The sequence below is a fragment of the Sceloporus occidentalis genome, unplaced genomic scaffold (genome assembly GCF_023333645.1).
Source record: "Sceloporus occidentalis isolate IW3139 unplaced genomic scaffold, rSceOcc1.0.p SCAF_6, whole genome shotgun sequence".
NCBI lineage: Eukaryota > Metazoa > Chordata > Lepidosauria > Squamata > Phrynosomatidae > Sceloporus > Sceloporus occidentalis.
The window spans coordinates 2,415,772-2,430,945 of NW_028316986.1; the positions used below are offsets into that span (position 1 = coordinate 2,415,772).

Here is a 15,174-nt window from a genome sequence, read left to right on the forward strand (position 1 = left end):
CACCCACCTACCTGGCCAGATCAGAAGGACTGGGTGGCTAGATGGGCAGGTGGGCACGGCAGCAGTCATGCCTCCTTTCCCTTCCGCTGCCTTGTCCACCTGCCTGGGCAGACTCAGAATGACCAGCAGCTGGACAGGCAGATGGGCAAGGCATCCCTTCCTTCCCACAATTAAATTAATAAATTATAAAAATAACCCCACAATTTAAAAATGAACCATCGTGCAGCAGACACGGGCAAACCATACAAATGTTATGGGCCAGTCAGTCAGGGAAGGCCTGCCGGAAAAGATCCGTCTTGACAACCTTCTTAAAGGCATCAAGAGTCATAAGATGGATCTCTTCCGGCAGGTCATTCCAAATTTTTGGAGCGGCAGATGAGAAGGCCCTCTGGGTAAACCAGCCAACCTGGTTTTCCCAGACAGCAGTAGATTATTCCCAGAGGACCTGAGTGTGTGGGATGGATTGTATGGAGGAACGTGCTCCCACAAGTAGACTGGACCCAAACCATGAAGGGCTTTAAAGGTTATTACCTACACCTTGAATTGTGTCTGGAAATTGATTGGCAGCCGATGTAGAGATTTTAAGATTGGTATTATGTGGTCACCTCTAGATTTACTGGCAACCAATCTGACTGCCATATTTTGAACCAGCTGAAGTTTCTGAACTAGGTACAAGGGTAGCCCCATGTAGAGCGCATTGCAGAAATTGAATTGAGAGGTTACCAGCGCATGTACCACCATCTCCTTCACCCATTTGTAAAGTCACCTTGGTTGGCAACAGAGGTTTTTAAGAGGGATGAGCAACCACCCCACCAACTGTTCACCCCTTCGGGCTTTCACCCTGTGCTGTCTGCACTTCCCTGGTGTGGCCCATGATTTGTGACCCACTTGACCAGTTGACTCTTCGTGGCTCTTGCAATGGAATCTCAGTTGGCCCTAAGAAGAGTTGTCATGTGCCTGGCAGGTCACACAATGGGGGGCCAATGAGGTGTGCTTGCCTTGGAGTAAAAATACAGCCATCTCAAGTCCCTACTTAGCTTGCTTGTACTATCAGCAATGAGAAGGCACCAAACGTCATTATTTCTGGTGGCTTCCTCTCTGCCCTGAAATGAACAACTGTTGTGTAGTAGCAGCTGTCTTGCGACTGTAGAGTTTAAGCCGAGGACTGAAAAAGCAAATTCCATGCTAACTGTTATCTTCACAAAAGATATAAATCTTCAGTTACAGGTTGACTATCTCTTATCCAAACTGCATGAGACCGGAAGTGCTCCATATTTTGAATTTTTAGAAATTTTGAAATACGGTATTTGCATATAGGCAAAAGGACATAATGAGGCTGCAGAGAGACTGAGGTTTGGGGAAATGGCTGAGGATCCCATAGACAGCCAAAAGGACAAACCAATGGGTCCTAGAGCAGATCAAGCCAGAAATATCCCTGGAAGCCAAGACTGTCATACTTTGGACACATCATGAGAAGGCATGAATCATTGGAAAAGACAATAATGTTAGGAAAGGTGGAGGGAAGGAAGTAGAAAGAGAGGAAGGCCACATGCCAGATGGATGGACTTTATTGAAGAGATCACAATACATTTCAGAATTTTGGATAAGGGATACTCAAACTGTACCTGATTTTCACAAGAATGGAAAATGTCCAACTCTCTCCGTGTTGGGGAAGCTGTAATAGGTTTTGTGCATTTTTCAATTATTTTTTCCATTTCAGGAGTTCCACATATGTATCTATTTCACATTGGCTTCAAAAGCCTATTTTAGACCCTTATCGAATGAGCAAAGAAAACCAAAATGGAGCAGGAGGACAGCAGCGTTCTTTGTGCCTCTCCGCATGCCATCATAGCGCTTCCGCTCTTTTCCTGAGGGAAATGGTCTAAACGTGTGCCTTTTGTTGAATGTTTTTTTCCAGCACAACAGAAGACATACTTTCATGACTGTCTTCCTCTGCAAGGGAATGGAAGTGCCATCATGGCATGCGGAGAGGCACAAAGAAAGCCACTATTCTCCTGCTCTGGTTTGACTTTTTGTTCTTATGCAATAAAGTTCAGAATCCCAACTAAAGCCCTGGTGGCACAGTGGTTCAATGCCTGTACTGTAGCCATTCACTCAAAACCACAAGGTTGCGAGTTCAAGACCAGCAAAAGGGACCAAGCTCAACTCAGGCTTGCATCCTTCCGAGGAGGGAGCTCAAATGAGGACCCAGACTGCTGGGGGCTAATTAGCTTACTTGCTGTTCACCGCTATGATTGTTATTATTATTATTATTAAACTTTATTTCTAAAGCGCTGTAATTATACACAGCACTGTATATATGATCTTTGGAATAGCGGTATATAAATAAAACAAATTATTATTATTATTATTATTAAAGTAGAGCCATTGAATCAATTGGATTTACCTGCCTACAAACCATTAAGTCAATATATCTCCTCTAACTGGCACTGACCAGCAGGACTCTAGCCATGCAGTTCTACATTTTTGGACAATCATCTTCCATGTGAAACAGCCCCTTGCACATTGGTTCCATTGTACAAGAAGCACAGTCAGTTGCACAATGCACAATGCAACAAACACTTTGTATTAGACACTTCCTTTAAGTGACGGATCCGTTCCAGACCCTCCCCCGCGTAAGGGAAAAAGCGTGTATGCTCACACCCCATTGAAAATAATGGGGCACGAGCCCGCTGTGTGGCATGATGGGTGTGCCATGAGCAAGTGTGCCATTGTCCCCCCCCCCCCCCCCCCGGCATGGCTTTTGTGTAGGCTAAAAAATACACAAATATCCTCATCCTGTGTTGAATCATTTTGAGATGCCCTGTTTGTCTGAGGAGACAAGAAAGTCTGTACCTTTTCTTTACTTCTTCAGTAAAGCGTTCATCCATTTTGTTTCCCTCTGCCTCCCCACAGTCGTCCGGATACTTCCTTCATCTGGTTCCTGAACCCGCTCAAGTCTATCAGATACCTCATTTGCACCCGATACAAGTGGCTGATCATCAAGATCGTCCTGGCCGTCCTGCTTCTCATCATGGTGGCCCTCTTCCTCTACTCCATGCCTGGCTACATGGTCAAGAAGCTCCTGGGGGCATGAAGAAGCTCCCCATGGCCTCCGTTCCTGAGCCCACCATTCTCCATCATCGCTGTCTCTTTGTTTCACTTTTGTGGCTTCCTTGCATTTCTTTGGGGATTATTATTGTTATTGTTATTACCATTGTCATTATGATTATTTTAGTGGAAGGGAGGGCACAGTTTCTGGTGCCTCAAAGAGGACACAGAGGGGTGGAGGTGAACTGGCCTTCCGTTTTTGCTCTGTGTGAATTTGACACCTCCAACCTTTCCCTTTTTGTGTTTTGTTTTTCTTTCGTAGCAGAGGCCACAAAGTGTCTCTCCACGAGGGGCTGGAAGCACAAGGGCCTTCCGGCCACTTTGCGTCTCAGACGTTGGTGGGTGTCTCACGCCGCCATTGTTTTCAGTGAGAATAAAGACTGTGCCTGGACCTGTCTTAATACGGTGGTCCTTTGGTATCTGCTGGGGTTTGGTTCCTGGACCCCCCGTGGATACCAAAATCTGTGGATGTTCAAGTCCCTTTACATACAACGGATAGTAGAATGGTGTCCCTTATATAAAATAGTAAAATGAAAGTTTATTTTTGGGAATATTTTTAAAAAGTACTTTCAAGCCATGGTTGCTTGAATCTGTGGATAAATCCAGCTGCCTATGGTTCTGGGACTTGGGTCTGCAACGTGGGAAAGGCTGTTCTTGGCTTTTACAGGCTTAATGCAAAAGCGATAGTCAGTTTATATTCTGCAAGATGTGATAGAAGATGAAACCTCACCAGGAAGACAGTTTTTGTAGTGATAATCAGTTTGTCTCCAAGCCAGGAGCTCTCCACATGGTCTTAGCCAAGACATGTCTCTTTTCCTGGGACTCCTTGCCTTTCATTTCTTGTGCATATTAGATAGGCACAAAAGTGCAATGCAAGTGCGCCATATTATCATTGGCTGGATTTCCATATGGGACTGGAGTTTACGTAGGTAGACTGACATCTGTGGGAAAGACAATCAAGCAGTTTTGCAATGTCCTTATTCTGCAAGGGGTTGCTGTCATGCTACTATGTAAAGGAGCTGGCAAAGTGACTGTTGGGCATTGGGAACCGATGCCCATCAGGCACCAATGCACACCAAACACACCCAGTGCCCTCCCCCCCCCAAAAGCACACAAACTTTGCAAATGGTGCATGGATACATATCTGTACAACAAGCAATATGAACAAGGAGCGAGGAATGGGACCCCCATTTTACCAGTCTCTCTGCACTGTGAGGGGGCCAGTGATAATCTTTGGCTAGGCTCCTTAGCTCCAATAAAAAGCACAATGGAAGGATAGCAATTCATTTTAGGATAGGCAATTTCTAAGAGCCCAAAGTTGGGATATGGCTGCTCCTTGTAGCCTGTGGCACAGTTGGAAGTTGGCTGACAAAGCAACTGTACCATCCCCAAATCACAATGTCCTTAGCCCTGATTCCATGGAGGTTTTATTTGCTTCTTTTTGCCATGGTGACTCCTTTCCTTGATCAGTGTATGGTTGCCTGATCAGCATGCCCATCATGTAACATAAACGTCCCACAAGTTCAAAAGGGCTTTACTCCTAGGTAAACGGGTGTAGGATGGCAAACTTAAATGGGGCAGGGAAGCACATTCTGTAGAGTTGTCATGTTCTGATAAAACAGGTATTCAGTAGGTTCCTTGTATATTGGAGGTTCTGGAAAAGGAATATCCTTTTTTGGAAAAGGGATTGGGGAGGAAATCCTTTGAGCCGGACGACAGCATGGAACAAAAGAGTTAAAGACTGGCTTGTCAGACTCAACTATCTGCTATGGAAATGCAAGTGATAACAAGCTAAAGCACGGCTTCAATGTGGCCAGTTCAGTGGTATGCATTGTGTCTCCCTTATCCAAAATGTTTGGGACCCAAAGTGTTTTGGATTTCAGTTATTCAGATTTTGGAATATTTGCATATACAGTGGGGCCCTTGGTATCCGTTGGGGTTTGGTTCCCTGTGGATACCAAAATCTGTGGATGCTCAAATCCCATTAAATACAATGGCATAATAAAATGGTGTCCCTTATATAAAATGGTAAAAATCAAGGTTTGCTTGAATCTGTGGATACGGAGGGCCAATACTTCACCATAATGAAGTATCTTAGAGATGGGACCCAAGCCTAAGAAGAAATACATTTATGTTTTGTGAACACATTATATATATGGCCTGAAGGGATTTAAGAGCAGTAGAACAGATCCACAGGCCTACCATAGACTTACATCAAGAACTGTCTTTGGAGTGACTGCCACAACTGTTTCTGACTCGTATGTGAGTTGCTGAGCCCTGTCAGACAAGAGCCATGGATCTTTTCAGACCACCTCCTAGACAAGGCATCTCAGGATATTGCAAGGGACAGACAGCTGCCCAGAGTTTAGGAAAAGTACTCTTTTGGACTGCAGCTCACAAAATCTCCCACTCAGTGCAACCAATGACTCTGGCACAGAGATTCTGAGTGTTGCAGCCCAGAAAAAGAATTTTTCCAGACTCTTCCACAGCTGTTATCTGAGCCACAATAGTTGTATAGCGTAACAGAGGAGTACAGGAGACAACTGCCTTGTGCAAAGGTTCAGGAGGAGCCCTGGGATGGAGATGCCAAGTGATGGAGCGCCAGTGTGACACGTCTCTAGAGAAACCAGCCCAACTGTGCTTCTGTTCAGTTCCTCCTCTCTCATAGCCCTGGAACATGGGTGGGTTGTGTGTTTCATGCTAGCTTTATTCCCCTCTTTTGTTTTCTGAGGTGTGTGTAAATGATTGCTCCTGTTTCTCTACTGTCGTGGGAAGGGTGTGGGTGGGTGCGTTTCTCTGTGCACTGTTAATACGGGGTCTTTTCTGTATGGACCAAGAGAAAAATCTGTATGTTCTTTAATAAAAACAGATTGCCAGAAAAGAGCAGATTTGAGATAATTTTGTGTATATGAGACAGCCAGGATAGGAGAAAGGGGCAGAGGATGAAGGAGAAGAAATAAAAAACGAAGGACATAAGCAGAATACACAAGTCAGCAGTTTATACAAAGGTCTCCGGTATCTTTCCTTGGATGTGTTTTGGGGCTCTGCTGGTATTGTGGCCAAGATTATCAGCTACTTAGGACTTGTCTACACTTGCTGCCCCCAGAGCGTGTCCAGAGGAAGGCGATCAAAATGGTGAAGGGTTTGGAAACCATGCCCTATGAGGAACAGCTTAGGGAGCTGGGGATGTTGAGCCTGGAGAAGAGAAGGTTAAGAAGTGATATGATAGTGCTTTTTAAGTATTTGAAGGGGTGTCATACCGAGGATGGAGCAAGCTTGTTTTCTGCTGCTCCAGAGAATAGGAGACAATGGACCAATGGATGGAAGCTCCAGGAAAAGAGATTCCATCTCAACATTAGGAGGAACTTCCTGACAGTAAGAGCTGTTCAACAGTGGAATGCACTCCCTCAGAGAGTGGAGGAGTCTCCTTCTTTGGAGGTCTTTAAACAGGCTGGATGGCCATTTGTCAGGGATGCTTTGATTGTGAGTTCCTGCATGGCAGAATAGGTTTGGACTGGATGGCCCTTGGGGTCTCTTCCAACTCTATGATTCTGATGCTATTCTGGCCCCCTGAATTTCCCCCAAATTCCCCCCTTACCTTGCAGATTGACTCTCTTCCTCCGGTGCAATGACGGGGCGGTTGCCTTCCCACACAGTCCCTGCTGCTGAGATCAGAATGAGGCCAGCCATGCTATGGACACTGGGCACCTCCTTCTGACTCAGAATGACCTGCGCTCACAGTAGTGGCACAAGATGACAAACAAGGACTTCAAACAAAAAGGCAGCTGCCTATGTTGCTAAAACAAAACTAAACCCTGAAAACCTGCAATAAAAGTTTAGCCTTTTAAGCACAAATTATGGGGAGGAAATCTTTCAGGAGTGCTTGAGTTCTGTATTCCTGGTTGGCAGGTAGTTGTATTAGGTGACCCTTGTGGGCCTCTAATTCTATGATTCTATGTTGTCATAAAACCAGGAATCACGTCTCGTGCTCTCTTGCAGTGTGGTCACTATGCACACAACCTTCCTCCTTGGTCTTCCAGAGGTCTGACTCAACATTTTACCACCAACATCATGGTATATTCCTACGTACAATAGCCACAATCCTGTTGTGGTGGACTTAGGTGTGCAGAATTAGAATTGGGAAGTTCTTTAATTTTATTTATTTTATTTATTTATTATGGTATTTATACCCCGCCCTTCAGCCCTAATGGCTATCAGAGCGGCTTACAATTATTATTTTTAATCAGACGGTTCCCTGCCCTCAGGCTTACAATCTAAAAGATAGGACACAAAAGGAGAAGGGAATGGTGGTGGGAAAGAGGATGAGGTCGAGTGGTTCCTCTCTCCCTCTGAGGCCTGGACCAAGGCAGATGGACTGGAGGGAGGGCTCTTCTTCTTCAGGCTAGCCCTGGTGGAGTTGGGCCTGCCTGGTCGACTCCCTCATAGGCCGGAAGATGACAGTAATGTCCATATCCAGTAAGGGTTTTGATTATGTTACTATGTAGGGGAGCCAGCAAGTGACCGTTGCTCATCAGGACAGATACACAACAGGGCTCAAGGGACAGCAGTCCTATTGAGCATCAGGACACCAGCTAGGGAGTGCCAACATGCATCAGTACACTCTTGCCACTGTCATGTTACACATCTTCACAATTCACTAGCAGTGTTTCTTAGCGCCTCTGCTATGTAGCTAAGTATATCTCAAGTTATGTACCATTGACTGTAATTTATTATTTATTTATTAATAAAGAATAAATAAGTTAATAATAATAATAATAATAATAATAATAATAAATAAGTAATAGAGGGATCTGACCTCTCTTGCCAAGCACAGATTCTGTAGCAACACTATGGTACTTTCCACAAGCAGCAATCCAACAGAGGAAGTATCTCAGGCCCCACAAGACTTGGATGAGCACTTTTTCATCGGCATTCAGGCTGCTATTAGAGTAGCTGCATTCCTTGGAGTTTTAGGCTCATGGCACCGACGTTTTCGTTTCTCAGAAGAACACAAAATCCACTCTGAAACACAATGAGCAGCTCAAAAAGAGCAGTTGCAGATTTCCAGAGGTTTGTGATTCCTACCTGCTCACTCATATCTCTCAGTCTACTCATTTGCCTCCTGAAGCTGCAGCAAGGATCACTCAAGAAAGACCACAGTGTCACAATGAACCATTTATTTGTCTTACTTCACATACACAAATATCTTTCTGAAGGTTCCTGTCCAGACTAACAAAGGTGTCTGGTTTCTGCTCTAGAGAGCATTTCTGGAGGACAGTACTTTATTTTGTCGGCTGTCTGAAACATGCCAAATGAGGATTTTTCAGGGCACTCCAAAACCCCTTCAGGTATGTGTTAGGATGTTTGTGAGACACATTTTATATGCCCCAGTTCCCAGAGAAGTCCCTATCCAATGCAAGGATAGAACTGGGTGACTCAGTCCAAGGTAGGACACACTCACTGATATGTTGCTCCAACAGCCACTCCAATCCAATGTGGGGAGAAATCTGGTAAACCAGTGTGTCCTCACTGTTGGCTCTGCAGAGTTCATCCAGGCCTACTGGAATGGCTCCTTCTCATGGACCAGGCAAGGTTGAGAGGATTCTGGGGAATGAAGCAGCCCCCAAACCTCCTGCGGAGGAGCAGGTCATGCAGAATTAAGCTGCAGATTCAGTAAGTGGGTGGGCGGGATAAGCAGCTCCGCATTCACCTGGAAAAGACAGAGAGCAGAATAAAGCCCAAATAAGCACCAAATAATAAAGCCCATTCCTGCCCAGCCTAAAAACGCAACAATTGAGGTTCAATCAGTTACTGCAGAGGGGATGCTTAAAAGTGTCCCAGAGGTGGCTGTCACCTCTCTCCCTCTCTCTCTCTGACACACACACACTTGCTACCCTAGATTTATAACTTCACAGGAGCACAAAAACATTCTGATCCTGATGCATGCTTTTGTGCCTATGGCTGGAGACCCAGACACAGAAAAAATACCAACCCAGCGGGATTCATCCAAAGCTCATCTGGTTGGAAGCTTCAGGGTGGTAATGATGGTTCTGCCCCCATAAATTAAGATTTCTGTCCTCCTCCCCAACTGAACTTCCCTTGAGTCCCCAAATTATTAGCACTGCAGTAACTTCAAACTTTCAGCAGAGCATTTAGAAATAGAGTTTAGGACTCCAAAGAAAAAGCACAGCCAAGTCACCAAAGGAAGGCAAACATAGCTAATAAAGCATTATAGGTGCAAAAGGTATTCCATGTTTCTCCCACTGCAATGCTAGAAATTTGGGAACATAGAAAAATTCATGGAGGGGGGGAACAGAAGTTGAGTTGTGGAGACTGCCTTCATTTTACCATTTTATTGCCTTTTCTAATGAGACGTCTCTTTTCACAATATGTTCAAAGTACAATGGTCCCACTTTAGTCAGCTTGGCTTCTAGGGAACAGTGACTGGAAAGCGGCAGAAGTGTGAGTGTGGGAGGCGGGAAGAGGATGACACTGGCACATCTCTCAGAGACAGTGTCAGGGCACCACAACTAGCACTGGTTAGCATTGTACAGGACATTTTGAATGTCTATTTCTGTGAAAACCCTATGATCTGACAATTCAAAATCAGGTGGTAACCACTTCAATAAAGGCTGGTCAGATGCCTCCCCTTCAACTCTCTTTCCAGTCGCAGAGAAAGAGAGATCCTAGTGGGCAAGTGACAGTTCCTGGTGCAGGAAAAGGCACCTGATGGCTGCAATGGCCTTGTTGTGACTGGGCAGAGACAATGCCTGTGGCAGAGAGACAGATGGTTTTCCCAGAGAGGGGATGCAGCTCTCCTGCCAGAGTACATGTGCCTTTCTCCCCTTTGCTCCAAACCCCTTTGCTCACCGGAGACTGGAGATATTGCTGGAGCAACATCCGAAGTTCTCTGTTCTGCTGGTGCAATCCATCTGTTTCGGCAATCAGCTTTGCCCTCTGAGTCAGAATGTGGCTGGATGGAGAAGAAGAAAACGAGAGCATGTCAGGATGAATGGGCTTTAAATATTACATGGGAAAAGACTCTGCATGCAGTGATCCCATTCATTAGAACATTTCAAACTTCCTGGATATTACAATAAGCGATTTCCTGGTTGCAGTCCTTGAACACTTTAACAACATTCATGGCTGTTACCTGCCTCGATCCTCCAAAGGGAAAGGCAGGCTATAAATAAATACTTGATTATTTATTATTATTATAAGACTAGAAAGAGAAACTGTACAACTGAATTATATTCACACATTTCAACCTAATAGCAAAGGTATGAACAAAGACAATGGTTCATGGCATGCTACATAGATTAATTAATTAATATAATTAATTAACAATTAACTGTCTATTTAACAATGTGTAAGCCCCTCTGAGAACCTTTGTGGCTGAACAGCAGGGTATAAATACTCTTAATAAATAAATAAATAAATAAATATGGCACATATAAGGGCAGCTTGCATATCTGCAACTGTAGTTGTTCAAATGGTCATCTGTGAACTCACCCAGATCTTATCAGGGAGAATTTTGGGCCCTGGGATACTGACCTTTGGTCAGCAGATTTATTGCTTTCACATATCCAGACTAACTGGCTGCTGAAAAGATCTGAAAGACCTGTCTCACCTTATGCAGCCCTTGGGAAATTTAGGGTAAGGGCTATGATTTACATCTTTCAAGATCCTATTACATTCCATCCTACTCTCACTGCTGTGTAAATATGCTTGATGCCTAAGTATTTACCACTCTGTACTGCATCCAAAGAAGTGGATTTATATCCATGAAAGCTTATGCAAAAATAAAAACCAGTTAGTCTTAAAGGAGCTGCCACATTTCTTTTTATTTATTTCTCCCCCCCCTCCTCCTTTTTATTACCCAACCATTAGAGAAATTCAGACAAACTGATTAGGATTCTAAGCAACAAAGGTCAAAGTCAGTCTAGCAAACCAGGGGAAAAGGGGGAAGCCCTCTTTGCCTTCACATCCATTCTACCCAAGTATCGGTATTATTATTATTATTATTATTATTATTATTATTATTATTATTATTTTATTAACCTTTATTTATAAAGCGCTGTAAATTTACACAGCGCTGTACATACAATCTTTTTAATTGGACGGTTCCCTGCCCTCAGGCTTACAATCTAGAAAGACACGACACAGAGGGAGTGGTGGTGGGGAAGGGGCATCTCTATTCATGCATGTTCCAAACTGAGATTACTGTGGGGTTCAACTGGTTGCCACAGCGGTCTTGAAGAAACAAGCATTCCTCCACCTCACTATTAGGGCTCACCCCCGGCACAGGCATTTTCCGAGAAGGAGAGCATTGGCAGGAGACAGAACAGTCCTCGAGAGGAGAGATGATACATTGCAAGGTTCTACCTTCTTTGACCTGAAGATATTCGAAAACAGCCACAACTAGCTGATCTTATACTTAAGGAGGTAGACTTTGGATCCTTGCACACTTTATGTGAAAGCACCAGAGCCTGTCTGATCTTGAAAGCTGAACAGGGGCTGGCTTGGTTAATACTTGGAAGGAAGACCATCAAGAAACTATCAGATCATAGGTGTAAGGAGTTTATCACACAGGGGAAATCTTGTGCAAAAATAGGATTTAAAAGCTGGGGGAAAAACCTGAAAAAGCAGGTTGATTTTCACACACGTTGTTATCTATTTTCCGCCTACTTTCTGTTTGGCTTAACACCACTTTAACAACGACGTTGTGTGAAAATCAACCCGATTTTATGGTTTTTTCCCCTATTTAAACTCCCATTTCTGCACAGGATCTTCCCCGTGTGATAAACTCAAGGTGACTTGAAGGCAGTTAACTACAGCAAGTATCAGAGGAAGGGAATGGTGAACCACCTCTGAATATTCCTTGCCTAAGACAACTCTGTGAAATTCACAGGGTCACCGTAAGTCAGCAGGCGAGTTAAGGTGGGTGCATGCATACAATACATTCACAACACTTTAAGTCTATTGTAACTGGCAACATACTTTGGCATCCTGGGATTCACAGTTTAGGGAGGGACATTTTCTATTCACAGGCAGAGATCTCTAGTACAGTGGTGGCGAACCTATGGCACGCGTGCCAGAGGTGGCACTCAGAGCCCTCTCTGTGGGCACATGTACCATTGTCCCAACACAGAGTTCACTAGAGTTTGTCACTAGAAAGCCAGAGGGACGTGGCACTTTGCGATAAATAAGTGGGTTTTCGGTTGTAGTTTGGGCACTCAGCCTCTAAAAGGTTCACCATCACTGCTCTAGTAGCTCCCCAAACTACAAATCCCAGGATTCCACAGGATGCAGCCATGGCAGAATCATACTGTATAAAAGGGCCCTTTGCATCATCATAAACTGGGACTAACATAAACTTTTCAAGACAAGGTGAAGCAAACTGGATATTTTTGAACTGAAGGCTTGCTCTGTTCCAACACTAAATTTGCCTCCAAGGCTGACAGTACAGGAGCTTTCTTGAGAGAGCAGCTGTGTCTTCTTCCACAGTGGCCTTCAGGGAAAGCTCAGTTCTCAGAATGGGGCACTTTGTCACTTCAAAAGGAGAAGCCAAACTTTGTTGCCTCTATTTTACTGCCTTAGTTTCCAGGTGACTCATACACATGGCAAAGAGATGCTTTCTACAAGATCTCCAAACAAAGATACAGGCCTGTGACCACAACCAAGTCATTTATTATCTTTGCCTAATGAAGACAACAGTGTGATTAGAAAGCTGGTGTGATATATTTTGCTTATTTTGGTTGTCCTATTACAGGTATCACCAGAAAATAGGTTGGAGAGTGGGGTGGACCACCACAACTATGTCTACAGTTAAGGACTTTAATAATACAACATCTCTTCTCACCATCAGTGCATTAAAGAAAGGAAAGGCATACATGCCAGTTTGAGAGCACTCCCTATTGCGCATCTTCAATAGCACGACAAGGCTGTTGCTAGTCCTGCACACTCTCTTCCACCTTCATCCTTAACCTTGCCTCCCTGCCCTATGCCTCACCTAGCATGCCTTGCATGTGTTTGTGTGTGGCTTTTAAATGCAACTCTGGAGTTATGCTAATACAAATTAACAACAACATGTTAAAAACAAATATAATAATAATAATAATAATAATAATAACAATAATAATAATTTTATATTTCCCTGCCTCTCCCTGCAGATCAAGGCAGGGTTACAACCTGATAAAAACATACAAATACAATTAATAAAAAGGAATAAATCTAATGCTTTGATTTGGATTTCCTGCATGGCAGGGGTTTAGACTGGATGGCCTGTGTGGTCTCTTCCAACTCTATGATTCTATGATTCTATGATAATACAGTACATCATATCAACAATAATAATATCAATTAAAAGCTAATTTATCATAGTGCCACAATTTTATAACAGTAGAATTGCACAGAATCATCGTCAAGGATTGATGGATGGATACCCTGAACAGGTTCGAATGGATAGGCCCACCAGAAGAGCTCTGTCTTGACTGCCTTCTTAAAAGCGACCAAGGTAGTAATAAGATGGATCTCTTCCGACAGGCCATTCCATAATGTAGAGGCAGTGGCAGTGAAAGTTCTTTGGGAAGTCGTGACCAATCTAGTCATTTCTATTTCCAATAGATTCTTCCCAGATGTTCTGAGAGCGTGGGGCGGATTATTTAGGGAGAAGTGTTCCCACAAGTAGCTCGGGCCCAAGCCATGTAGGCCTTTAAAGGTAATAACCAACACCTTGTACTGTGCCTGGAAGCTGATCGGCAGCCAGTGAAGTGATATTATTTATTTATTTATTTATTTTTATGCTTTATTTATACAGTGCTGTTGATTTACACAGCACTGTACATACAAACAATACAGGTGTTATATGGTCAGACTTAGAAGTACCAGTGACCAGTCTGGCTGCCATATTTTGGACCAATTGCAGCTTCCGAACCTGGCACAAGGGTAGCCCATGTAGAGCGCATTACAGAAACCAATGCAAGAGGTTACCAGTGCATGTACAACTGCTTCAAGGTCCCTTCAGTCCAGGCAGAGATGCAGGTGGCATATCAACCGGAATTTTTAAAAAGAGAGGCTGTTTTAGATCAGTGAGGGAGAGGCGAAGGCATTGACACCATGGAACTGCTATGGGAGTACCTTATCACACCTCAGGAGCAACACTATTGTGACTGGGGGTTTATTGGCAGGTTTTCCCGATCAATGACAAAGTGCATTCTAAGGACAAGACAGAGATGAGGCTGAGATGGAGTTGTCTCATACATATTGCCAAAGGTGCGAGTTTAAAAGCCATGTGTAATAAAGTCCTAATACTTACTAGTACTTCTGCAGGCCAACAATCAGTGCATCCCACAACTTCAGTTTCCCATCTGGAATGATGTGGGCCAGTGCGTCCCAGTACTCTGAGTCTTTGGAGTTGTCCCGCTCTTCCCGGGCTTTCTTCACTGGGGGGCGTTTATCCCTGGAGTAGAAAGGAAGAGCTAGTACCTGGACTGTAGTGCTTGAAACTGAGGTAGGCTACCCTCCCCACCAACACCAAGTCCAGAGTTGATCCACAGCAGTGCCCCTTTGGTGCTGGCCTCACCATCTGCAGTCAACAGACTGAGCAAAACTGGATTTGTGCACACAAGAGGAAGGCCCCATTGTGAGCTGCCATTTTGAAATTCCACAACAACAACAACAACAATTTCTTTCCTGCCTCTCCTGAAGGCTCAAGGCAGGGTACAATGTGTTAAAATACAAAATGCAATTTAAAAAAACCCATAAAACCAACAGTTAAAATACAATACTATAAAACCATTACACACACACACACACACACACACATTTTAAAATGTGCAAATTAAAAAGTCATGATTTAAAATTAACTTGGCCTGCTGGAATAGATGTGTCTTTAATGTTTGTAAAGAGAAGAGAGAGTTGGGTCGGGTTGAGCGGGCGAAGGAAGAGTTTGAGGACCCAGGGGAGAGGGAGACAGGCAAGTGGGAAGAAGAAGCACAGCTGGGCCCGGCCGAGGAATTAGAGACCCCACCCTGGGGGCGGGGAAGACCGCCAGGGGCCTTA

General features: G+C 44.1%; 2 protein-coding genes across 16 annotated transcripts in view; one reads left to right on the forward strand and one right to left on the reverse strand.

Moving 5' to 3' along the window:
- OTOF (otoferlin) overlaps positions 1-5,952 on the forward strand; it is a 198,113-nt gene extending 192,161 nt beyond the window's left edge. For 9 of the 15 annotated variants that reach the window (XM_089528703.1, XM_089528712.1, XM_089528707.1 and 6 more), the window contains one exon: positions 2,917-5,952. In XM_089528703.1, the coding sequence (XP_089384829.1) occupies positions 2,917-3,097 (181 nt within the window). In that variant the 3' untranslated portion in view covers positions 3,098-5,952. The remainder of the gene's footprint in view (positions 1-2,916) is intronic. The other 6 variants (XM_089528704.1, XM_089528710.1, XM_089528713.1 and 3 more) reach the window with 2 other exon arrangements.
- A 2,321-nt stretch (positions 5,953-8,273) lies between these two features.
- Positions 8,274-15,174, reverse strand: part of DRC1 (dynein regulatory complex subunit 1) — a 41,579-nt gene continuing 34,678 nt past the window's right edge. Inside the window, exons 15-17 of the mRNA XM_089528719.1 lie at positions 14,429-14,572; positions 9,982-10,084; positions 8,274-8,821 (exon numbers count right to left, since the gene is read on the reverse strand). Of these exons, the coding sequence (XP_089384845.1) occupies positions 8,759-8,821; positions 9,982-10,084; positions 14,429-14,572 (310 nt within the window). The 3' untranslated portion in view covers positions 8,274-8,758. The remainder of the gene's footprint in view (positions 8,822-9,981; positions 10,085-14,428; positions 14,573-15,174) is intronic.